This window comes from Protopterus annectens, chromosome 1.part1, assembly GCF_019279795.1.
Source record: "Protopterus annectens isolate FY-2018-M chromosome 1.part1, PAN1.0, whole genome shotgun sequence".
NCBI classification, from domain to species: Eukaryota; Metazoa; Chordata; order Ceratodontiformes; family Protopteridae; genus Protopterus; species Protopterus annectens.
Window position 1 is genome coordinate 565617356 of NC_056726.1, and position 27493 is coordinate 565644848.

The window sequence follows — 27493 nt, forward strand, 5'->3', positions numbered from 1 at the left end:
TGTGATTTTGCAACTTTTTATCTTGTAATTTTAAACATTCTAAACTGATTTGTATTGGTTAAACAAGTGAGGGAGCTTGAGTTCAGCCTGAGTGTATATACATATATATGTGTATATATATATATATATATATATATATATATATATATATATATGTGTGTGTGTGTGTGTGTGTGTGTGTATATATATATATATATATATATATATATATATATATATAGAGAGAGAGAGAGAGAGAGAGAGAGAGAGAGAGAGAGAGAAAGAGGGAGTTATATTAGCTTAGTGGCTGAAACAGTGAAGAGAGAAGGAGAGGAAGTGTTATATTTAGTGATGAGGTTGGTGAGAGGACAGAGGAAAAAGAAAGATAGGGGAGTAGGATGGAATAAAAAAGAAATGCATGATATTTATGATTATGATTATATTATTTATTTATGATAATTTATGGTGGCCTACAATTTTGGGCACAGGAATAGATCTGATTGCTGAGGAAGTATATTTTCAAAGATAGTTTGAATGTTTTTAATGAGTCTAGGAGGGTGATGTCTGGGGGAAGAGCATTCCATTTCCTAGCAATGGCATGCAAGTAAAGGTTCTGACCCGCTCTTCTGTTATGTTTGATAGTGGTTAAAAGTTGTTTATTAATACATTGCAGGTTGCAGGATGGGAGATATGCTTGTAGAATGTGCTGTAGGGCAGGGTAGCTGTCTGGTTTGCAAATTATTTTGTGAGCTAGTTTGGTGGAATCAAGGTAGTGCTAGAATTTAAGCCAGTCTAACCCTTAAGAGTTTGGCAGTGGTGTGACTGGTAAGGTATGCCAGTTGCAAATTTGGCAGTTTTATGGTAGCATAACTGGAGTTTATTTTTAAGATAGTGGTGGAGGTTGGTGAAAATGGGGGCCCAGTATAGGAGGGATGGGAAGAGGAGGCTATTGGCAAGTTTTATTTGGTGGGCTTGTCCATGTAAACTTTGTGTCTATACAGTCTGCCAAGTTTGACATGTGTTTTTTATAGTACTATGTATTGTTCAAAGGTAAGTTTGTTGTCTATAGTAATGCCTAATAGTTTGGCATATGTTACTATTTCAATATTTGTGTTATCTTCTGAGTATATGTTGAACTCTTGTATGTCAGGATTAAGTAGAAGTTCTGCTTCATTTAACCAGGTTTTTATGGAAGTAAAGGCATTTTGTGTTATACTTTGTAGGTTTTGGAGATTATTGGAGAAGGAGATGATGGTGGAGTCATCTGCATATTGGATGAGTATACTTTGAAGGGATGCATTATGTGGATTGTTTATGAAAATATTAAAAAGGAGAGGCCCAAGAATAGACCCTTGAGGAACTCCTGTTTTATTAACCAGATATTCAGATAGGCTATCTTGCCATCTGACACACTGCTGTCTATCAGCTAGGTAGTTAGAGAACCATTTGGGGTGGATTAAGAACATCAGATAGTTGCTGAAGTAACCTGGGATGTGACACTGTGTTGAAAGTGTTAGATAAGAATTACTGATGTCAGAAGTCCAGAATCCAAGGCTTTCTTCAGAGTGCCTGTGAAAGAGAAAAGAGTGGTGGTGGTGCTATGTATTGGATGAAAGCCATGCTGTGTGGTAGTTTTCAGTGACATATATTATTAGTTGTGCATGAATACATTTCTCCAGTAGTTTGGAAAGAGATGGGTCTATAGCTGGTTAGTTTGTTGATTTTACCACCTTTGTGTAATGGAGTTATGATGGACGTTTTCCAGAGTTTGGGAATATTGGATTCTATGATGCATCTATTAATGAGGATGCTGACAGGATAGGCTATCACATCAGTGGCAAGTCTGAGATATTCTAAAGGTAGGTTGTTGGCAGATAGGGCACATGGTTTAGTTTTTTAAGAAGTTTATGCACTAGTAAGGTGGGTACTGCATGTAGAGAGAAGGAAGAGTTTGTAGGGTTATTTATTGAGGTTCTTGTAGGAGGGAAGTTATTTTCATGGGAGTTTGCTTGAGTTACATCTAAGGGTTTGGATTGTCTGTAAGGCTAGAGAGGGGATTAGGTGGAAAGTGATTTATAAGGTTTAGAATACTATTGATGAAATGGGAGTTAAACATTTGAGCTATTTTGTGTGGTTGCTTGTCAGGGGTTGGTGATGCATTTTCTGATGTTCCAAGATTAAGGATTGAGGAGATGGATTTCCAAAATTTGTTGGGGTTATTTACTTGGCTGGATAGTTTTTGAGAGAAGTAGTTTTTTTGTCTGCGATTGCTAGTTTTTGTTTTGCCATATTCCTTAGTTGTTTATATTTAAGTTCATTGGCTTTATTTTTGTGCCATTGTTTCCAGGCTTGATCTCTGCAGAGTTGCAGTTGTCTGGTGGCTTTAGTTAATGAAGGGGCATGGTTTAGCTTAGTCCTTTTGATTCTAATTGGGGCAGGGCTGTTGAAGGTATCTAAGAAGACTTTATTAAATTAGCTTACTGCTTCTTCCAAAGGTAATGTTTTTAGTGGGTTCCAGTTCATGGATTTTAGTATATTATTGAATGTTTGCTGAGTAAAGCTAGCTAGATTTCTGTATGTTCTATAAGTATGAGCAATGGGGGGGGGGGGCTTTAGAGGTATATACACTGGTAAATGATTGCTTAAGATATTAGGGAGAGTGCCACTGTTTGAATATTTATGGGAGTCTGTGACGAGGATCCAGTCTAAGGTTGAGCAGCATTGGTTATTTTGCATTCATGTAGGGCTGGAGATAAGTTGATTTATACTATTTATGGGGAAGATGGAGATCTGATCTATCCAGTTAATGTTAGCATCATCTAGAATGATAATTTTGTTGGTTGAATTTTGGGTTGTCCAATAAAGAAAGTTTTCTAATATAGGGATATTTTGGCCTGGTGGAATATACAGAGCTACTATTTGTAATTGTTTGGAGTTATTTATTTATAAGGCTGCTATGATTAATTCAGTGTTTTGAAAAGACAGAACAGATTTAGGAGTAAGGGTTATTGTTAAATGATTACAGTAGATTAAGGATATGTCACCTCCTTTTTTATGTGCTCTATCATTTCATAAAATATTGTACCCTGGGGGAATGTGTTCATTATCTAGAATATGAAGTTTTAACCAGGTATCAATTATAGCTACTATAGCAGGGGAGTATTGTGTAAGCCATGCATGAAATTCTGTAATTTTCTTGCAGATACTATGTATGTTTAATGTGATAAATGGTAGTTATTTTGCTGAAGGAAATTCAAGGGAGGTTGATGGATGAGTTGGTCCTGGCTTGGGATGAATATTCCCACACTTGGTTAATTTCTCGAGATCTAAAGTAAGAGGGAAATGGATGGATTTACTGGTATGTTTAAGTGCAATAGGTATTGTTAGCATTTGCTTGGTGGTATAGGGTAGTATGTAAATATTTACGTAGTATGTGTTGGTAAGGTTAAATAGGGTGGATGCTATATCTGAAAAACTTACTGTGTGGGTTTGTTGTGGTAGGGCTTGAGTAGAGGTTTTTATGTTAAAAGGAGGCAAATGGCATGTAAGTGATGTGACTTGAGTTAAAATGCCTAATAATTTTAAGATAGCTATTAAAAATGTGGTGATTCTTAAGGTAATTGACATGGTTTAGAGACTTTGGGTGGGAAAGAACAATGGAGGATCTAGAATAATAATGTAGGGGTTGTGGTGAAGTCTGAGTTGGGGGGAATGGTTAATAAGAACAGTAAGTTATAGTGGCAATGTTTAATTTTAATTGGGTAATCAATCTAGGGGAGGTGTCTAGTGAAGTACAAATGTAGTGAAAGAGGGGGTGGATGGGAATGGGGGTAGGGCCGATGATTTTTTACATATATATATATATATATATATATATATATATATCTTTATATATATATATATATATATATATATATATATATATATATATATACAGAGAGAGAGAGAAACTGCCCAAACATTGAAAAAATCCTATAAATGATCCAATTTCCATATTAAATATGCAAATTGCTTAAAGAAATGGCATTGTCACAGTAATACTGTATTTTCAAAAGAAAAAAGTAAATTACTTTGAAACAGTATATGCTTATGACAGAATATGCTAAAATGCTAATTATGTTTTATTACATTTAAATGATATACACCTGCAGACTGAACTTTATGTAAAAAAACATGTTAAAACAAGAAAGAAAATGAACATAGGACAAAGCTTATCAAACAATATGTGGTGTGTGTGTGTGTGTGTGTGTGTGTGTGTGTGTGTGTGTGTGTGTGTGTGTATGTGTGTGTATATACAGTGGATATAAAAATGTATACACCCCTGTTAAAATGCCAGGTTTTTGTGATATAAAAATGAGACTACAATAAAACATTTCAAAACTGTTTCCACCTTTAATGTGACCTATAACCTCTACAATTCAATTGAAAAAGAAGCAAATCTGTTAGGGGAAAAATATAAAAAATAAAAAAAAACATACAATAAGCTGGTTGCATAAGTGTGCACACCCTTAAACTAATACTTTGTTGAAGTACCTTTTGATTTAATTGTAGCATTCAGTCTTCTTGGGTAGGACTCTATCAGCATGGTACATCTTGACTTGGCAATATTTTCCCACTCTTCCTTGCAAAAGTGCTCCAAATCTGTTAGATTGCAAGGGCATCTCTTATGCACAGCCCTCTTCAGGTCACCCCACAGATTTTCTATTGGACTTCAGTCTGGGCTCTGGCTGGGCCATTCCAAAACTTTAATTTTCTTCTGGTGAGGCCATTCTTTTTTTTTTATTTTGAGGTACGCTTGGGGTCATTGTTGTGTTGAAAGGTGAAATTCCTCTTCACCTTCAGCTTTCTAGCAGACACTTGAAGGTTTTATGCCAAAAATGACTGGTATTTGGAACTGTTCATAATTCCCTCCACCTTGACTAAAGCCCAGTTTCAGATGAAGAAAAGCAACCCCAAAGCATGATACTGCCACCACCATGCTTTACTGTGGGAATGGTGTTCTTTTGGTGATGCGAAGTGTTGTTTTTGCACCATAGTACCTTTTGGAATTGTGGCCAAAATTTTCATCCTCAGTCTCATCAGACCACAACACATTATTCTACATTCTTTTGTGAGACTTGATGTATTGTTTTGCAAATTTTAGCCAGGCCTGGATGTTTTTCTGTGTAAGAAAAGGCTTCCATCTTGCAACCCTACCCCATAGCCAGACATATGGAAAATACAGGAGATTGTTGTCACATGTAGTACATGACCAGTACTTGCTAGAAATTCCTGCAGCTTCTACAGTGTTGCTGTAGGTCTCTTGGCAGCCTCTCTCACCAGTTTTCATCTCGTCTTTTCATCAGTTTTGGAGGAATGTCCAGTTTTTTTGCAATGTCACTTTTTTCTTCTTTCGGCTTTTCCCAGTGAGGGGTCACCACAGCGGATCACCTGTCCGCTCATGATTGGCAGTGGAGTTTTACGGTGTCAGGTTGCCAGCCCAGTGTCCAACCTTCCACAGAAGGCACACACATGCGTGCCCTCACACCTAGGGACAGTTCAGAGTGTCCAATCCACCTACAGCATGTCTTTTGGATGAGGGAGGAAACCGGAGCACCCAGAGGAATCCCACACAACCACAGGGAGGACATGCAGACTCCACACAGAATGCACCCCAGCTGAGGATCAAACCAGAGAACCTCTTGCTGTGAGGTGACAATGCTAACCACTGCACCACCATAGCCGCCCAGTTCTTTGCAACGCCACGTCACTGTTGTCCCATATTTTCTCCACTCTTTGATTACTGTCTTCATTGTGTTCCATGGTATATCCAATGCTGTGGAAATTTTTTTGTACCCTTCTCCTGACTGATACCTTTCAACAACAATAACAATAACAATAGAAATAACACACCCATTATAGCAGAAAACCACACCAAACTACTTGGAGTTATTATTGATGACCAGCTAAAATTTGATCTGCATGTTCTAAGAAACATTAAGAAAACCCTTCAAAAACTTGGTCTTCTGTATAGAAACAAAAGCTTTCTCACTGTTACTGCTAAAAGATCTCTTTCACATACCTACCTATTACCAACACTTCTCTATGGCTCTCAAATTCTCACCAATTTACAATCCACACTTATTTCTAAACTTGAGTCCACTTACAACAAGATAGCTACATTTGCAGCCAAACTTCCTTACTCCACTCATCACTGCTTAGTCAGAATTCCCTCATAACCTCCTTCTCTCCCAACTTCAAATAATTCCTTCTATTCTTTATCAACCCAATTTCTGCCCCAGTATTTCATCTATCATCTCTCTCTACATACATATTAGAACCCTGCAAAGCTCTGAGCAACATCTCCTGACTATCCTCAAGCCTAAGACCAATATAGGAAAAAACCTCTATAGCTGTTACCCTGCTGAGAAATGGAATACACTACCTTTAGACATCCATTACATAAGATCCAAATCCCTTTTTAGGAAGGCAGTAAAAATTAACTTTAAGGAAAATAAATTATGTTTGTGCAATCTTCCTCCTGGCTGACTCATCTCCCTAAGGTATCCTGTTCTCTTATTTGGCTTCTATTTTTGTGTAACTCTACCTTTCTTCTTATCCCTCTCTTTTACAACACTGCTACTCATCTTTCCTTCCTCTCCCCTTCTATCCTGCACTCTTTTAAATCCCTTTCACACTAGACCTACTCTTTTCCTACTCACAGTCAGGCTAAATTTTCTATATAATCTTTTCAAAAGTTAATGTCTGTCTTTATTGTTTGTTGTTTGTCTCCTCTGTATCTCCTCATGCTGAAAGGTATATTCAAATTGCTTTATATTTAAAACTTGCCGTTACTTATGTTAATGCAATTTTTTGGTTCATCTTATGCTAAATTAGTTGTATGTTAAATAAATTGTATGTTTTTCTGTGGAGCTTTTCTCCCCGGGTCTCCACGGAAAAAGGGCTTTGTCCCAGTTGGACTAACCCGGTCAACAAATGTCAGTTTGTAAGCTCTCTGTGAACCATGGCTTTTGCTGTAGCAGGCAACTGAGTAAATGTCAGGAAAATCCTACTAGGGCAGGTGAACTTTATTTGGGGTTAATCAGAGTCTCTTTAATTGATGGCAAGTGTGCACCCAAGAAGATTGAATGCTGTAATTAAATCAAAAGGTGCTTCAACAAAGTATTAGTTTAAGGGTGTGCACATTTATGCAACCAGCTTATTGTATGTTTTTTTTTTAAATTTTTTTATATTTTTTCCCCTAACAGATTTGTTGTTTTTCAATTGAATTGTGCAAGTTATAGGTCACATTAAAGGTGGGAAAAGTTTTGAATTGATTTATTGTGGTCTCATTTTTTGTATCACAAAAAGTTGGCATTTTAAGAGGGGGTGTGTAAACTTTTTATATCCATTGTGTGTGTGTGTGTGTGTGTGTGTGTGTGTGTGTGTGTGTGTGTGTGTGTGTGTGTGTGTGTGTATGTGTGTGTGTGTACAGTCCTTGTCCTAAAAATACAGTTTAAGAAGCTGTACTGGATTTAAAATATAAGCTTACCAATTAAATGAATGCTAATTTATTTCAAGATCTGAGAAGAAAGAACACAGTCTAAAAACTGGGGGTGAATTTAAACTGACCAATTAAATGAATAATAACTAGTTCTCAAGACCTATCTTTTTAATCTTCACAGGTAGCGAATAAAAACATCTTACTGAAAACCAAAAATATTTAGTGTTGTGAGAAGTTTCTCTATCTGTATTGCTGGATAGACAAAAAATGGACTTTATTTAGATAAAAATACTAGTCTGTTATATTAATGCTATATTTTACCAGTCATTTCTTTTTCTTGCTTTCTTTCTTTACTTTGTTAGAACAGTCATCCATCCAGGTCTCTCTCTCCTTCTCTTTAGACTTGTATGGCTCAAGTCCATGTCGTCCTGAAGGTTGCTGATATTTTTTTAGATTTAAAAAAGGAAAATGCATCTTATAAAAAGTCAAATGTAATTGTTCCTTCTGAATGAAAGATTGTTAATCTTGCCGAAAATAAAATGTGGAACTAACTGTCACATTTTTAGGATTTTTCCAGTGGTAAGCATGCATTTATTTATTTTTTTTCATTTCTGTGGACAATCATTATAAAAGTTGATAACAAAACTATCAGTTTTCAGAGGAGGAGATTTCCAAGCAGTTCTAATAAGAACTTCTTTATAGAGTTGTGAAATAAATTTGACAAGTATAGACTTCAAAGCAATGCCTTTCATAGCTAGAGGTTCTATGAGAGATTTATGGGCAATCTGTATGCTATATAACAAGCCCCCTTCCCAAAGGTCTGATACTTTTGGAATTTAGATGGTGAGAACATTGACCATATTTTCTCAGATACCCCAAATATTCATACATTATTCCTTTTGTTTTGACTTTCTGGATTATCCACATTATCCAGTCATTTTGTTTTAGAAAACATTCATTGTAGTTTTCTTGCTCTTCCAGTCTTCACTCAATGTGTTTTAAAATTGCCTCTTTGCTGTTTAGATGAATATTTTATTACTGGATCATATTTTTTATAGAAGTTCAAATTGTTTATTGCCATTCTTTTAAATATAATCTACCTTTTTAACCATGTTGTCCATTTTAAGGATAATTCTTGTATGGATAACAATATTTTCTGGAAATTTTTCTGAGGGATGTTTTCTTGTCCATTAGTTTAGGAAACCAGCAAGTTATCTGATATATGTCTGGACAGGATTTTTTAAATATTAATTTTTGACTATTATAAATTCATCTTGAAATAAAATAGACATTTTCCTTTGCCGGTAGAATTGACTAGATTCAATTCGGTAGTAAAACCCAATAGAAAACTGCCTAACAGTACAATGTAATTAAAATCTGCTGCATTTGTTGGTTCATAGGTAAGTATTAGACTAGCTGTATTTGCAGGCCATTTTAAACTTAGCCAATTTCCACCATTTTGGTCACACTCCCAGTAAATTTTAAATTTGTCTACTAACAAGGTTTTTATTTCTTGAAAGCACATAGGGCTGCCATTTAAATGACTCTTATACTGAACTTCTGCAAATGGAAGTCTGTATTACAATAAAACACAGCAGTCCACCATAAAATTCACACAGATAAATCACATTGTTCACATACTCTCAGGAAGTAGTTGTTAGATTTATGTTGATGTATGTCTTATTGAACTTTAATACAGTAAATGCACTTCATATTTATTTTCAATTTGTTATGCTAACAACTGTGTTTTATAAATATCCTTTTTTTGACAAATGTTCACTCAGCATGAGCAATTATGGCATAGTATTGTCCCTTTCATCTTAAGATGAAAGGGACAATACCATGCCATAATTGCTCATGCTGTGTGAACATTTGTCAAATAACAGATTTTGTACATCCAAACACTAAAAGAAAATACTCTTTCACTTGTATGGCCACTTGTAATACAACCCTAATGGTATATCTAACAACCTGCACAGCCTGTTTGGCTTTTTATGTAGGAAAATGTTCCAGAAGACTACGGGATAGAATTCTGGAACACAAGTCAGATATACGTAGGGGGATTGATAGTAATTTATTAGCGAAGCATATTCAAGAACAACGTTCAACCCATAACTTTATTTTTAGAGTTATTGAGTTTTTAAAACCTAATATAAGGCGTGGGGATATTATTAATAGGCTAGATGTAAAAGAGTATGAGTGCATTGTATGGTTACAGGCAGATACCTTTCCAGGAATAAATAAACATGTTACAATCAAACCAGTCTTAAAATTGAAACAGAGAGATGTTATGTAATATTAATTTTAAATATAATATGAAAATGGTTTGACATATATGTATGTATATGTATATTTTTTTGTTATCTAGAAATGCATTTTGCATATAGATATGAATGTAAGTGAGATATATATGCAATTTAGTATGTTTTTATAATAATAGCTTTGTATTACTTTTTATTTTTATTTTCTGTATGCCTTTAATGAAGGATATTTAAATTGTGCTACTGAATATTTATCTTTTAATTGATTTGTTGTGATAGGATGGCTGTGTCATGTGACTGTTTTATTGAGCATTGAACTTTTGTATTTGTTACACTGATGAAGGATTATTCAATCCGAAAGCTTTGTTTTGATATTTCGTTTAGTAAAAGAAGTCTGAATTTGTGTTTGTGTGGAGTTGTGGATTTTTTTTTAGTTTTTCTATAATACCCAAGTGTGGTAGTGTGTCAAATGCCTTTGCTGGGTCAATGTAGACACTATGTACCATTTTGCTCTCATCCATGTCTCTAGCAATCTTCTCAAAGAAGTTCACTAAATTTAGTAGGCATGACCTGCCTTTGATGAAACAGAAGTGGGATGGGTCCAGTGTTTGAAAATTTCCTATGTCTTCGTTTATCAGGTCCATAATAATCCTTTCCATGGCCTTGCATATAAGACTAGTCAAACAAATGGGTCTATAGCTCTCTGGGTCTGTTGATAGTTCACCTTTGTGTAGAGGGATGACGTTTGCAGTCCTCCATTCCCTAGAGAGGAAGCCTTTCTGGGGGCTGTAGTTGAATAAAGATTATAATTGGGTTGAAAGGTCATGATTCAAGCTATTTAGGAGGCATCCTGGGATATTATCAGGGCCCATTGATGCAGTGTTTTTACTCTGGAGAGCATAGTGAGGATCTGTTCTTTAGTGAAAGTTGGGGAGAAATGGTAAAGTATATTTTCTGGGGAACTTGATTAGTCTCCTGAGGTACTTGTTGAGACTGATGAGGGAGTTTTTGTCTTTTGGGCATAGCTCTTTCTATTTTTGGAAAGGATTTTCTTTCTTTCTTTCTTTCTTTCTTTCTTTCTTTCTTTCTTTCTTTCTTTCCTTCTTTCTTTCTTTCTTTCTTTCCTTCTTTTGTTGTACAAACTATTTATACAGGGGTTCCACCAAGGGGGCTTGTTTTTGAAATTTGTCCTACGTTTATTTTAGTTTGAACTGCTGTTGCTATGCAGTTATTTACATGCTTGTACAGGGTTTCTATAAACATTTCTGCAAAGACTGAATTAGCAGGAGCTTGGAATTTATATGTACCTTCATTTAATAGATGGTAGTTAGCCTTGAAAAACCTCTTACAGGTTCTGGGGTTTGCTGGGAGTCAAGCCTTTATATTTGTTTTAAGGGTTACTGCTTTGTAATCTGATCTGACCAGTTAGGACATTACACTGGGGGGAGGTGCAATGTTCCCCTCATATTTATGAGTACAAGATCCAGGATAATTGCACCCTTAGTAGGTGTGCAGATTAGCTGTTCCATGGTGTTTGCATTGACAAAATCCAGGAATCCTTGAGCCTGCATGTTAGTGGTTGTGCATGTATATGGTAGGATAGTTGAATTCTCCCATGAATATGGTGTTGAGCTGAATTGTGAGTGACTCAAGTACATTCAAGTATGTGGCATGGTTATCCTGGGTCATACAGGGGAACTATAGCTGGCAAGGCTATGGCATTGAACTTTACCTACAGTTAGTTGGACATGGAATAGCTCAAGCATGTCGTATTGTTTGACCAGTCTTTAGATGTGCTTACTTTTTATGTAGATTGATATACCTCCACCTCTTGCCCCTTCTTGTGCAGTAGGGTGGAAGGTATTATAGGCTTGTACTGCCAGGGTAGATTCTGTGGCTTTAAACCATGTCTCAGTAACTGAACAGATGTCAACACTCTTCAGGGTGAGGAGTGCTTCCAGGGAGTGGAGCTTCTTGTCGAGACTCCTAGCTTTGAGAAATAACACCTTTAGTTAATCTTGCATAGAATTTACTATGCTGGGAGATTTATCACATTAGCATTACCTAAAAAAGGCACTATAGGGTAGATAATGGTTTTGCCAGTTTTTCAAAATCTTAGTGGGGACAGATGCAGATCATCCCTGGTAAAGCAGTGTAGTCAATCTGTCATGCCCTCGCAAGAAGACAAATACTGTACCCCTTAGAATGACACCAGTAACTAAGCCAATTGTTAAAGTCAATTGTCTTCTGTTTATATTGTGATATCATCCTTAGAGAAGGTAGACTGCTACTCAATGCTAGACTCATACCTGTCGTGGACATGTAATCTCAAAGCTGTATCATGTCTCTCTTCATGTAGCCTAGAGAGGTACATCTCAGGTCATTTGTCATTAACACCCATGTGGACTATAGCAGAGTCTTACTTCTACTTGTGGTTCAATGTATTAAGTGCACGTGATCTGGCGGATCCTTGTCCCTGATAGGAAACTGACCGTGACTGTCTCTTTGCTCAGTCTAGTGAGGGGGCAACAGTGTGTCTCACAATAGAGTCTCCAATGACCAATATATTGGATTGTGTGGCAGTCTATCTTGAGGGCTTAGAAGTTGAGACATTGTGAGATGTGGCTGTATGTGTCCTGGGAAGTGTTATCTTTGTTGCGTGTTTGAGAGGATGCTGTGGGCAAATTATGGGAGGCCTTTGAGGTTTGGACAGATTGCATTTAAGAGCCTCAGCAAATGTTTTTAAGTGGCACGGTGTATCTGGCGGGGAGGTTTTGCCTTTCAAAGAACACAGTCTAAAAACTGGGGGTGAATTTAAACTGACCAATTAAATGAATAATAACTAGTTCTCAAGACCTATCTTTTTAATCTTCACAGGTAGCGAATAAAAACACCTTACTGAAAACCAAAAATATTTAGTGTTGTGAGAAGTTTCTCTATCTGTATTGCTGGATAGACAAAAAATGGACTTTATTTAGATAAAAATACTAGTCTGTTGTATTAATGCTATATTTTACCAGTCATTTCTTTTTCTTGCTTTCTTTCTTTACTTTGTTAGAACAGGCATCCATCCAGGTCTCTCTCTCCTTCTCTTTAGACTTGTATGGCTCAAGTCCATGTCGTCCTGAAGGTTGCTGATATTTTTTTAGATTTAAAAAAGGAAAATGCATCTTATAAAAAGTCAAATGTAATTGTTCCTTCTGAATGAAAGATTGTTAATCTTGCCGAAAATAAAATGTGGAACTTACTGTCACATTTTTAGGATTTTTCCAGTGGTAAGCATGCATTTATTTATTTTTTTTTTCATTTCTGTGGACAATCATTATAAAAGTTGATAACAAAACTATCAGTTTTCAGAGGAGGAGATTTCCAAGCAGTTCTAATAAGAAGTTCTTTATAGAGTTGTGAAATAAATTTAACAAGTATAGACTTCAAAGCAATGCCTTTCATAGCTAGAGGTTCTATGAGAGATTTATGGGCAATCTGTATGCTATATAACAAGCCCCCTTCCCAAAGGTCTGATACTTTTGGAATTCAGATGGTGAGAAAATTGACCATATTTTCTCAGATACCCCAAATATTCATACATTATTCCTTTTGTTTTGACTTTCTGGATTATCGACATTATCCAGTCATTTTGTTTTAGCAAACATTCATTGTAGTTTTCTTGCTCTTCCAGTCTTCACTCAATGTGTTTTAAAATTGCCTCTTTGCTGTTTAGATGAACATTTTATTACTGGATCATATTTTTATAGAAGTTCAAATTGTTTATTGCCATTCTTTTGAATATAATTTACCTTTTTAACCATGTTGTCCATTTTAAGGATAATTCTTGTATGGATAACAATATTTTCTGGAAATTTTTCTGAGGGATGTTTTCTTGTCCATTAGTTTAGGAAACCAGCAAGTTATCTGATATATGTCTGGACAGGATTTTTTAAATATTAATTTTTGACTATTATAATTTCATCTTGAAATAAAATAGACATTTTCCTTTGCTGGTAGAACTGACTAGATCCAATTTGGTAGTAAAACCCAATAGAAAACTGTCTAACAGTACAATGTAATTAAAATCTGCTGCACTTGTTGGTTCATAGGTAAGTATTAGACTAGCTGTATTTGCAGGCCATTTTAAACTTATCCAATTTCCACCATTTTGGTCACACTCCCAGTAAATTTTAAATTTGTTTACTAACAAGGTTTTTATTTCTTGAAAGCACATAGGGCTGCCATTTAAATGACTCTTATACTGAACTTCTGCAAATGGAAGTCTGTATTACAATAAAACACAGCAGTCCACCATAAAATTCACACAGATAAATCACATTGTTCACATACTCTCAGGAAGTAGTTGTTAGATTTATGTTGATGTATGTCTTATTGAACTTTAATACAGTAAATGCACTTCATATTTATTTTCAATTTGTTATGCTAACAACTGTGTTTTATAAATATCCTTTTTTGACAAATGTTCACTCAGCATGAGCAATTATGGCATAGTATTGTCCCTTTCATCTTAAGATGAAAGGGACAATACCATGCCATAATTGCTCATGCTGTGTGAACATTTGTCAAATAACAGATTTTGTACATCCAAACACTAAACGATTATACTCTTTCACTTGTATGGCCACTTGTAATACAACCCTAATGGTATATCTAACAACCTGCACAGCCTGTTTGGCTTTTTATGTAGGAAAATGTTCCAGAAGACTACGGGATAGAATTCTGGAACACAAGTCAGATATACGTAGGGGGATTGATAGTAATTCATTAGCGAAGCATATTCAAGAACAAGGTTCAACCCATAACTTTATTTTTAGAGTTATTGAGTTTTTAAAACCTAATATAAGGCGTGGGGATATTATTAATAGGCTAGATGTAAAAGAGTATGAGTGCATTGTATGGTTACAGGCAGATACCTTTCCAGGAATAAATAAACATGTTACAATCAAACCAGTCTTAAAATTGAAACAGAGAGATGTTGTGTAATATTAATTTTAAATATAATATGAAAAGGGTTTGACATATATGTATGTATATATATATTTTTTTGTTATCTAGAAATGCATTTTGCATATAGATATGAATGTAAGTGAGATATATATACAATTTAGTATGTTTTTATAATAATAGCTTCGTATTACTTTTTATTTTTATTTTCTGTATGCCTTTAATGAAGGATATTTAAATTTTGCTACTGAATATTCATCTTTTAATTAATTTGTTGTGATAGGATGGCTGTGTCATGTGACCGTTTTATTGAGCATTGAACTTTTGTATTTGTAACACTGATGAAGGATTATTCAATCCGAAAGCTTTGTTTTGATATTTCGTTTAGTAAAAGAAGTCTGAATTTGCGTTTGTGTCGAGTTGTGGATTTTTTTTTAGTTTTTCTATAATACCCAAGTGTGGTAGTGTGTCAAATGCCTTTGCTTGGTCAATGTAGACACTATGTACCATTTTGCCCTCATCCATGTCTCTAGCGATCTTCTCAAAGAAGTTCACTAAATTTAGTAGGGATGACCTGCCTTTGATGGAACAGAAGTGGGATGGGTCCAGTGTTTGAAAATTTTCTATGTCTTCGTTTATCAGGTCCATAATAATTCTTTCCATGGCCTTGCATATAAGACTAGTCAAACAAATGGGTCTATAGCTCTCTGGGTCTGTTGATAGTTCACCTTTGTGTAGAGGGATGACGTTTGCAGTCCTCCATTTCCTAGAGAGGAAGCCTTTCTGGGGGCTGTAGTTGAATAAAGATTGTAATTGGGTTGAAAGGTCATGATTCAAGCTATTTAGGAGGCATCCTGGGATATTATCAGGGCCCATTGATGCAGTGTTTTTACTCTGGAGACCATAGTGAGGATCTGTTCTTTAGTGAAAGTTGGGGAGAAATGGTAAAGTATATTTTCTGGGTAACTTGATTAGTCTCCTGAGGTACTTGTTGAGACTGATGAGGGAGTTTTTGTCTTTGGGCATAGCTCTTTCTATTTTTGGAAAGGATTTTTTTTCTTTCTTCCTTTCTTTCTTTCTTTCTTTCTTTCTTTCTTTCTTTCTTTCTTTCTTTCTTTCTTTCTCTCCTTCTTTTGTTGTACAAACTATTTATACAGGGGTTCCACCAAGGGGGCTTGTTTTTGAAGTTTGTCCTACATTTATTTCAGTTTGAACTGCTGTTGCTATGCAGTTATTTACGTGCTTGTACGGGGTTTCTATAAACATTTCTGCAAAGACTGAATTAGCAGGAGCTTGGAATTTATATGTACCTTCATTTAATAGATGGTAGTTAGCCTTGAAAAACTTGTTACAGGTTCTGGGGTTTGCTGGGAGTCAAGCCTTTATATTTGTTTTAAGGGTTACTGCTTTGTAATCTGATCTGACCAGTTAGGACATTACACTGGGGGGAGGTGCAATGTTCCCCTCATATTTATGAGTACAAGATCCAGGATAATTGCACCCTTAGTAGGTGTGCAGAGTAGCTGTTCCATGGTGTTTGCATTGACAAAAGCCAGGAATCCTTGAGCCTGCATGTTAGTGGTTGTGCATGTATCTCAGTTTATGGTAGGATAGTTAAATTCTCCCATGAATATGGTGTTGAGCTGAATTGTGAGTGACTGAAGTACATTCAAGTATGTGGCATGGTTATCCTGGGTCATACAGGGGAACTATAGCTGGCAAGGCTATGGCATTGAACTTTACCTACAGTTAGTTGGACATGGAATAGCTCAAGCATGTCGTATTGTTTGACCAGTCTTTAGGTGTGCTTACGTTTTATGTAGATTGATATACCTCCACCTCTTGCCCCTTCTTGTGCAGTAGGGTGGAAGGTATTATAGGCTTGTACTGCCAGGGTAGATTCTGTGGCTTTAAACCATGTCTCAGTAACTGAACAGATGTCAACACTCTTCAGGGTGAGGAGTGCTTCCAGGGAGTGGAGCTTCTTGTCGAGACTCCTAGCTTTGAGAAATAACACCTTTGGTTAATCTTGCATAGAATTTACTATGCTGGGAGATTTATCACATTAGCATTACCTAAAAAAGGCACTATAGGGTGGATAATGGTTTTGCCAATTTTCAAAATCTTAGTGGGGACAGATGCAAATCATCCCTGGTAAAGCAGTGTAGTCAATCTATCATGTCCTCCCAAGATGACAAATACTGTACCCCTTATAATGACACCAGTAACTAAGCCAATTGTTAAAGTCAATCGTCTTCTGTTTATATTGTGATATCATCCTTAGAGAAGGTAGACTGCTACTCAATGCTAGACTCATACCTGTCGTGGACATGTAATCTCAAAGCTGTATCATGTCTCTCTTCATGTAGCCCAGAGAGGTACATCTTAGGTCATTTGTCATTAACACCCATGTGGACTATAGCAGAGTCTTACTTCTACTTGTGGTTCAATGTATTAAGTGCACGTGATCTGGCGGATCCTTGTCCCTGATAGGAAACTGACCGTGACTGTCTCTTTGCTCAGTCTAGTGAGGGGGGCAACAGTGTGTCTCACAATAGAGTCTCCAATGACCAATATATTGGATTGTGTGGCAGGCTATCTTAAGGGCTTAGAAGTTGAGACATTGTGAGATGTGGCTGTATGTGTCCTGGGAAGTGTTATCTTTGTCGCGTGTTTGAGAGGATGCTGTGGGCAAATTATGGGAGGCCTTTGAGGTTTGGACAGATTGCATTTAAGAGCCTCAGCATATTTGAGTTTGTATCTGATCCATAGTAGATGGAGTGTGTGTACTGGCAACCTGTAGGTGTATTGACAACGTGTTTGGAGATATCGATGTCTGTATATAGAAGTTATGCCTTCAAAAACAGTGTAATTGCATTTCTCACATACTATTTCAGTCTACTTAGGAATAAGGTGGTTGTCAGTAAACATGAAACAATTTCTATATTGTCTCAAAATGCCCATTTCCACCAGGCTGGCTACAAAGACAGTAGGAAAGTGCATATACATGGCTGTGGATTCTCTTTTTTGTGATCTATGAAGGGTGGTGCAATTGGGGTTTAGAGTTGTTGGGCTGGGAGGAGACGCCTAGGATTGATATAAAACAACACTTCTGGGGTAATGTTACTCAGTGGAAAAATAGCTGTTCTACACTCAGCTAGATACTTGAGAAAATAACAGAGGACGTTTTATGTGGACAATTACAACTCTAGGTGCCTGCTTTTATACAGGGCATTTCAAACCATTGCTGCACAGGTCAACAGAGGTTTTGGGATTTGAGTTAGAGAGAGGAATCCAATCAGTACACATTAAAAATGCAGTATAAGTATATATAAGGTTCAGACCCTGCAGCAATTCACAATTCTCTCATCTGTGAGTGCTACTACAAGATTAAGGTTCCTAGACCAAGTAAAATGCAAACAGAAAAAATGCAGTAGAAATGTAATAAAATGAAGTTAAGGTCCTGGAGCAATTTACAATGCTGTACCAATTGTGATTGATACTACAAGACTAGACTAATGTTTCCAGGCTAAGTAAAATGCAAACAGAAAAAGTCAATAGAAGAGTAATAAAGGGGACTCACATCCTGCAGAAATTCACAGCTCACTCACTGTTGTGAGTTATACTAACAAGACTAAGGCCCTACACCAAGTAAAATACAAACAGTAAAAAGCAGTAGAAACAAAATAATCAAGGCTCAGATCCTGCAGCAACTCACAATTCTCCCACTGCTGTGAGGGGTACTATAACACTAAGGTCCCAGACCAAGTTAAAAACAGTTCACTTTTGATTAAAACAAAGAAAATAACAATATACAATTCAGATTAACACTGAATATTGCATGGGCACTATTTGAAACTGGATTACCTGAAGCAGGTGCTAACTTGAGCTTTAAGAGTCTAATGAGACTGCCTTATCAGTTTGAGCTATTAGTACCCAAGTAGAAGTAGCACTGGGAGGGGTTTGCAAACTCTAATTCACAGTGGGTCTATGTTTACCCATCAAATGGTAAAATCATCGAATGGCATATGTCAGTGAACATGCTGTTCATTGAGCCATTCTAAGATCGCCCTTTCCCCACTGTAGTTCAGTCTCAGAGTTGGTATATATAATTAGTGGAGGGGTGTGGGGGGTGCAGCCCCCCACATGAGGAGGTTTTGTTGAATGGCATTTACAATGTAATGCCATTCAACGATGAACGATGTTACCATTCGATGGGTAAACACAGATCCATTTACAGTATGTGTGGGCAGCTAAAAATGTACCAAGTTTAAAACCATGATAATAGTTGGGCAGGTGGGTGGGAAAAAAATCCAAACATGAATGCAGTCAAATAGCAGTTTTAAATTTATAACTCTTGTAGCTGAAGTGGAATGTAGGTGAACACCTTAAATAACAAAACTGTTTCTCAGCTCCTCCCACTAATCAGTTAGATCTAATTCCTGTTCAATCAGTGAATGCAAAAGGAATGTTTAACTGACCCTAACCAAAAACTTTTATTTTCTGAGAAATAATAAGTGTGACACTCTAATGCCTGGCTAGTGTTATTCGACTGACAGCAATCCTTGTGGATTTACCAGAAGGTAAAACAAATCATACAGACAGGGTAAGATACGAGCTAAAATCGGGACCTTCTGCAAAATTCTGGACAGTTAAGAGGTTTCCAAGGCAACAGCAATAAATGCACAAACATAAATCATAACCTTAATACCCTAAGAACATACTCCAGCAGAAAAAAACAGAACTTCTGACTTCCAGATATACATTATAGCAGCCTACATTCAGTTCATATAGACAGGAAAAAACATGTGCTAGGTGGTTGCCCAAAGTAACAATTAATGCACAGAATATCAACAAAACCATAGAAAAACAGAAAAACAGTCCAGAGAATTTTGAATTCATCTCAGACATTGGATTCTTAGTGCTCAAGTAAAACTAACACACAAACACATACATACACATCCTTGTTTTTTCTTCAAATCATCATTAGAAAACTTAATTCGGCACCGATTCTTATTATCACTTGGGATATTAAACTCCTTTAATAAAACAGTTTTCCGGCAGCTGAAACAGCTGTGAGTTGCTTAGCCTTTCACTCTATTTATGAATTTCTTGAAGAAATTGCTCAGGTAAGTTGGCAAGTTGTTAAGACTTTGTTATGATATCGACGTATCAGAAAAACTAGGTTTGTTTCAAACTGCTGTAAAAAATTCCACCTTCAACTAAAAGTTTTCATTTTTTGTGGTGCAATAATAGTCATTTAATTTTAGTCTGTGGTGAAAATAATTAAACTATGATACTTTAACTGTTGACAGTCATGATGCAGACACAAACTTTTTTTTTTCAACTGTTTTAACCCCCCTCCAACCATCTGTAGGCGATAATAGAAAAATAAAAACTGATAGCGGCACTTGATTGGCTCAGGCTGCATTTTCTGCCATCAGATTGGCTTCCTTTGCCTTAAGAGTAGTTACTTGATTGGATCATGTACTGCAATGCTAGTTGGCTGTAATTGCGATATATGAGACAGTCAAAAATCCCAAAGCGGAGCCACCACTGTTCAGTGCAGAACAGCGGAACAGTGGGTAAAATCAATCACAAATATGGAGCATTCTGCACAATCCAGAGCATTTGGCTGCTCAGAGAGGAATGTAGGAAAATACCTTAAATAAGAAAACTGTTTCTCAGTTCCTCCCACTAATTAGCTAGGTTGAATTCCTTTTCAATCAATGAACACAAAGGGAACATTTGCTAACTGACCCTAGCCGACAACTTTTAAGACTTCAAGAAAAAACTTTGCAGTAAAACAAAGTTTAAAATACAACAAACTCAAAAAGTAATGGACATATCCAAACCTTAAATGTAGAAAACCAAAACAAAAAAAATGCAAACAGTAGTTTTAAACTCAACAGCTCTTGTAGCTCTGAGTTTAAAACTGCTGTTTAATTATTCACCTCCACCCAGAGATAAGTGAGAGATATATTTTTCTTTTTGGAGATAAACAAAGTACTTAAAGGGCTGAATATAAATAGATAACTCCTTGCAGAGCAGTTATTACTTTTTGCGATGTTTCAAAAAACAAATCTTGCACCTATACAAGGATTTCTGTGGCAATAAAAGGGGTTGCTCCAGTAATCCCATTCCTGTGTGTATAATCTTGTGTCATTAGAACATTTGTTCTAGTAAATGTGTGTTTAAACACCTGCTGAGTCTTTCTTAAACATAGAAAACATGGAAAAAGCAATTTGAGGCTTTTTCACTTATCACTATCTTTTTGTAAACATGACAAAAAAACAGATCCAGACAACTGAAGTCCTCAACAGAATAGCAACATCCAGTATTACAGTCAATTCCACTGCACAAAAAAATAAAAATCAATCACATTGTAGAGGCTTTCCTACTAATAACTGAAAGAAAATGACAAGTGAGGCAAATAGCGTAAAGCTGAATGAGTCAGAGATACGTTCCCATTTTTTATGGGGAAGCTCAAAAATCTTATGATTCAGAACTTGCTAGAGCCAACAACTGTGACAAGCTGATGACATGGATACTGGCCAGTGCTGACGTCATGCTTACTGTCACAGATCCTTGCTGTACAAGCTCAAGAGGGTTCATGTATGGGTGTACACCATAGAGTCACGACCAAGATCCAGATGTTTACCCTCATTCAACTGGAATACAAATGGCTAAAAGTGAAGACCCATCGTGCCCTGAAGGTCTGTGAGTTGGTGGTAATTGACCAATTTCTGAATGATCTACCTAGAGTTATGGGGGTATCAGAAAGGAACACCACAATAGCAGGTCAATGTGTTGAGTTATTGAAATGGTATGTCACAACAGAGGTGGTAGCACACTCCCTCAGACAAAATTCAGTGGTACTTCACTCACTCAAGTAACACAGTAAGATTACTTTTGAAATAAAGGATGGGATGAGAAATTGGCTTTAAAACAGAGGTCTGAAAATCCACTGGCACTGAGTATAAAACAAACAAAATAAAACACTTTAGGCTTCACCACTACCAGCATTTCACTAGAAACTGTCATTTAGTGAATGAATCTGTGCAATGAGACTCGTGCACTAATACTATGTCAAAATCAATGACTGTATTCAGAGGTAGAAAATTGGGTCCCAATGCCTGTTAGTACTAATGCCTAATACTGAGTTAATCTTCAAAGGAATAGCTTATAGATACAACAGGACCTTCAATCAAGACAGAGAAAGGGTTTCAGCATATACTAATAGTAGTGGACTAGGTCAACCATTTCCCTGAGGCCATTCTTCTAAGGAGGGTGGCAGCAAAATGAAAAGCTAAAAGAGTTAGAGTTTATGTTTTCTAGGATTGAAATATCTAAAGAAAGGTGGCATTCTTTATGTTAAAAGTAAAGAAAAATCTGTCAGTTCATTAAGAAATAAACAACTTTCAACATCAGTTTATAACCCACAAACTGATGCACTGATAGAACAATTTAATAACACTTTAAAGATGGGTTTGTATAATGAAGGAAATAATTGGGAATCACCATTGCCCTACCTAATGATTGCTCTTAGCAGAGAACACCAAGCTTTTACTGGCTTTCTGATTGCTCTTAGCAGAGAACACCAAGCTTTTACTGGCTTTCTGATTGCTCTTAGCAGAGAACACCAGGCTTTTACTGGCTTTAGCGCATTTGCACTGTTGTATGAGAGGCATCCCAGGTGAATTTTAGACAGAGAAGTGTAAAAGAAAGAGATTACCCCACTTTAATGGTGTACAGAGACATGTTTCTGACATGCAAGAAATGATATTTGCCATCATACCAATTGTTTGTGAGAATTTGGAGCAAGCCTAGAAAGTAAAAAGTAGTAAGTAAGAAAGTAGGCCTGAAAGTACAAGTATAACAAGAAAATCTATGGTACGGGGCTTTCAACCTAGAGATAAGGTGCTGAATTTAGTTCATATTACACTGTCACCGTTCGATTCTCAGCTGGGCTTGGGAGTGCCTTCTGTGTGGAGTCTGCATGTCCTCCCCATGGTTGGGTAGCGTTCCAAAGACATGCGTGCGTAAATGGGTGTGCCTTAGTTGAAGGTTGGGCATCGAGCTGGCACCTCGGCGTTTCATAAAAATCCACTACCACTCATTAGTTGATCAGAGTTCCACTGTGGCGACCCCTTACCGGGAAAAGCCAAAAGACAAACAACAACAACACTGTCAGGAGAAAAATAAATTGTAAGCTTTATAAGATTTCTAAGGATCAAAGACAAACTTGTCAAGAAATCCATAATATGCTGCAGCTGAGGGTAACAGAAGAGTCCTATTGTACATGGAATATTTACATTGTCTGAGTACCCAAACTAAATGGCAGTATATGGTTTTGCAATGATTTTCACTGTTTAAATAGATTTTTTGATGTACGATGCATCTCTCAAACAGACAGAAGACAAACGGATAGAAAAACTTGGGATTTCAAGATATCTAACTATCCTAGACCTCACAAAAGAATGGAGGCAATACTTCCTATGAAACATGTTAGTGAAAAGACTTCATTTTCAACCTCAGAAGACCTGTTTCTGTTTAAAATATTACCTTTTGGTCTTTGTGGGGTGTCTACTACTTTTTGCTGGCTAATGAATAGGATTTTGAAAACCCTTACTGAGTATACGGCTGTGTATTTAGATTAGGTTGATGAAAATACAAGCTATCCTGGTTACTTTATGAATGGCAGGCTTAATAGCCACTCCTTCCAAATGCAAAATAGCAATGGTGGCCACCATATATATGGGATGTTTAATCTGACAGGGTGTCATAAGACTCCACATAGTCATCAGAGGCTGTACAAAAATGGTCTTAGCCAATTATCAAGAAAAAGTAAAAGCCTGTCTTGGCCTAGCAATACATTAGCTCAGATGTATGCCTAACAGTGTGGATCTAGTTTATTCCTTATCAAGTCTCACTCAAGTTAGTGCACCTCTGAGCGGTAAGTGGATAAAGTATACTGAACAAAAATATTATTGAGTTCAAAAAGTGCACTATGCTGATATCTAGCACTCTGAGTCCTTCAGCATTCTAAGACATTTTAGGTTCATACAGAGGTTGATTTACAAACAGAAGCATTAAAAGAATGCCAGGGTAAGGAGCATACAGGGTGTTTGTTGAGCTGAAAGCTACCCCACAGGAGCCTGTAGTGCAACAGTTAAAAATAATGCTTTATCTTCAAGTTGGTACTCACTTCCCTTCAATAGTTCTTACTGACCTGCCAATTTCACAAGCTCCCCTATATTCTTTGTCTTACTACCATATCAATAATGCCAAAGTCATTTGGTGTGCATTAACTTTGTAGTCATTTAAAATTTCTGCTCTACACCACCCAGGCTCCCTCTCTGGTAATATGAACAGTATATCTAATGTGCATGTCTGTCAGCAAACATAGCAAAACACCCCTATACTGTGCTGGGTGAGGGCCATAGGATATATTCTTTGGGTGGACAGTAAGAGGAAGGTATTTCAAAAGAGGATGGTTAGAAAAAAATATGGCCAGACCTACCACAGCAATAAAGAGTTAAAAGTCTGCATAGGGAACATCAAGGATAATTTAATTTAAAATAATTATAGGTTTAAGAAATGATAGATTTTAGACTACTACCAGGAGAGGAGCAGAAACACAAGTTTTGTGGAATTATTATGAAATGAAGCTAATCAGCTGAACTGAGGTACAATCACCCTGAAATTCATGGGTTGCTATGATACTGGGAGCATTGTAGATGGAAAGAAGGGCAGAAGTTCCTTGTGAAATGCAAGAAAAGCTAAGAAGGTTGAGACCAAGTGAAAACTGTGGGCCATGTGAAAGGAAATGTAAATCTTAAAATTACTTGTTGAAAGGGTCATCCTATTCTGAAAGTGAACTGAAAACATAGTTGTTTAAAAAGTCTAAAACTGCTGTCAGTTGAAGGTCTGGTATATTGAACTACAACTACTAAAAGAAAGAAAGGTCTAGGCCAAACTGAAACAAAGCTGGAACTGTTTCACATTTGAGGCAGATGTCTGTTGTCTAAAATTCAACATTCTGAAATGTAAGATTAAGCTGCTTTTTTGCTTTATATTAAATAAGGTAAAAATAGTTTGTGTTTTTGTTTTAAGTAAAGGCATAAATGTTTTCTAATAACATAGTCTGAGATGTTTTATTCCACAGTTTGTCAAGAAATAGGCAAATATACGCAATACTTTTGCTTGCTTCATTTTTGTTTCTTTTCCTCTATTGCACAAACCGCACTGCTGTAGGATTTGACCAGTTACAATAAGCATAAATCTCATGACTCTTTTTTCTGATTAATTTCAAGTTTCAGGATTTGCATGCAGGCTAATTGCATTGCAGCTGACAATCTGCCTTTAATGTCATTTTTCATTTCAATGGGAGTCCCCCTTTATTGGTGAAGTCTGGTGCACATTTGAGAGGATTCACTCTCTTCCAGACAAGAATCAAAGCCACACCCGCTCACTTTGAATTTATGCTCTCATTGCAGAAAACTTGGTCATTTATTCCCATCTCGTGGGAAGGATAACACGCTTTCAGCCCAAAGTTTCAGATGACTAGTCATGGATGCTTTTAGGTCTTCCACTATTCTGTGATAGTACTAATAATGCCACCTCTGTCTATTGATGCGACATCCGGCTATAAAACCTAATAAAAATATGGACTAGAATGTGGTGCGACAGAATTCATTAATCAAACCCCTGTACTAAAAAAAAAAAGTCACACAGAGGACAATTCACTTTTCTAGTCTAGATAACTCTCATTATGGTTAGAAGATTTGCTGTAATATTCTTGCAAAATAAACAACAAAATGTGTTGGGTGCAAAGAAGAGGTCTGTCATGCATTGTTTGATATTTCTTTTCAAAACTGAAAGACAAAAATTTGCATTTTCTTATAAGTCTAAAAATCATTAGAATGTCAATTAATTTTCAAATATACCCACTTTATTTAGCCTATACAGGTTCATGGTGGAGTAATAACCTGTCCTGGCAAAAAATGAACATAAGGCAGAGAGCCAGCCTTGGATGGGATGACACTCTGTCATAGGATTCATATATATGCATGGCTCAACCCCACACATAGTCTCCTCTCAATCCTCTCATTCCCAAAAGAAACACATTTAGGGGCAATTTAGAAGCCCACCAATTCAGCTATTAGCATGTCTCCTGGATGTTGGGGAAAACCAGGGATCCTGAAGAAAGCTTATGCAGACACAGGAAACACTTGCAGACTTCATACAGAAGGTTCCCCAGCCGGAAACTGAACATGAGAATCAAAGATAGTGAGTCAGGAATGCTGCATCACTGTATCACTCATTATTAAAGTAGGATATTGTTAGCACTGAAGGTATTCAGGAGATATTTCTTTAGACTGCATACACTGAGAAATAATCTGGTGGGTTTTCAGATTTAAGTCAGTAACTGCTCTGCATGAGATATGAGCCTGTGAGTATTGTAAATGAAGTCCTGATTACATAGATTTGAAATCTGTCTAGCTAAAAATAATTTTCCATAACTCTTGACTGTTTCTGTAAAAAGCACCAACTAATATGCATTAAAACTGAAAAAAGAAAAGGAACTGCTTAATGAGACAGCAATCATATAGTGTTTGTCTCATTTTCATGCCAATTAAAGCAGCCCCCTTAGAAATGTTTAAAATTCTACCTTTTCACCATTTGATAGCAGTGTGCACACATCTGTCATTTGGGATTTGTTGATTAGCACAATTCTGAGACAAATCAGTGCATAGCTTACTAAAACAGTGACCAGTGTTATTGATTTTTGCATTTCTTATGAAGAAATATTGATTATTTTGAATTGATATAATACATAATGCAACTCAGCCACAGTTAATATTTTTGTATCAATATTTTTTTATATACACGTTCCTTACTCTGTGATAAATGTATATGACTTTTCTTTAGTTGTCTTTTATATAAATATTGCAGCTATAATGTAAAATATATTTCAACATTTTTAAACTGCATCTTTTTCAACAGGTCAAGTGTGAATGTTACTGGCCAGAGCAGTCAAAGAATTATGGTGATATTACAGTGACTCTTAGTATGACAAAGCAAGCTGCAGATGTCATTATCCGAACGTTCACTGTTGAAAAGGTAATGCTGCCTGCTTATCCTAAGACTGACTGTATTTTTTTTATTTATTTACCACATGCATTTTTTGGCTGACCAGGCTAGCCCTCTTGAATAGAGCTTATTTTCAAAGAACATGCCAGAAGGAAAGTTCCCAAACATAAGTAATGCAGTAATGGACATATAAATACAATTACTGATTTGCTGACATCTGGAACCAAAAATAAATGTAATAGTTAGATATTTTGTAAACACATCTAAAGCTGGTAGAACAAGCAGATATCATATACAACTTGACAAGCATCACACAGGTCAATATAAAACAGTAAAAACAGTGCTAAACACATAAATCATTATTCATGGCCCTAGGCAAGTAAAAGTGTAACAGGAGGAAACTTAAAGATATAGTTGGCTATGCACTGGGACCCTAAGTGTCATTTTCTAAGCATAATAATAGCTTCCTAGGTGGCTATTATTGGGGAATAATGGGCTATCTAGAGACAGTAAGGACCTCCACCTATGGTGTTGAGCCTCAGAACATCTCAAGGCAGTCTTTTATTCCTCTTTAGCTCCCACCAAGAATTCTTACTTGCATATGGGGTTGGAGGTTGGCATAATGGTAAAAGTGTTTACATTAAAGACACAAGGTGCAGGGTTTGATTCTGACATGGAGTAATTGGCTAGGCTTATAATAGCCCACATGGGCAGTTAGCCT

The 27493-nt window shown here is 36.5% G+C and overlaps 1 protein-coding gene across 1 annotated transcript in view; it reads left to right on the forward strand.

The window, feature by feature from the left end:
• LOC122806400 (receptor-type tyrosine-protein phosphatase mu-like) overlaps nucleotides 1-27493 on the forward strand; it is a 1009373-nt gene that overhangs the window by 323102 nt on the left and 658778 nt on the right. Inside the window, exon 10 of the mRNA XM_044076787.1 lies at nucleotides 26686-26802. Within this exon, the coding sequence (XP_043932722.1) occupies nucleotides 26686-26802 (117 nt within the window). The remainder of the gene's footprint in view (nucleotides 1-26685; nucleotides 26803-27493) is intronic.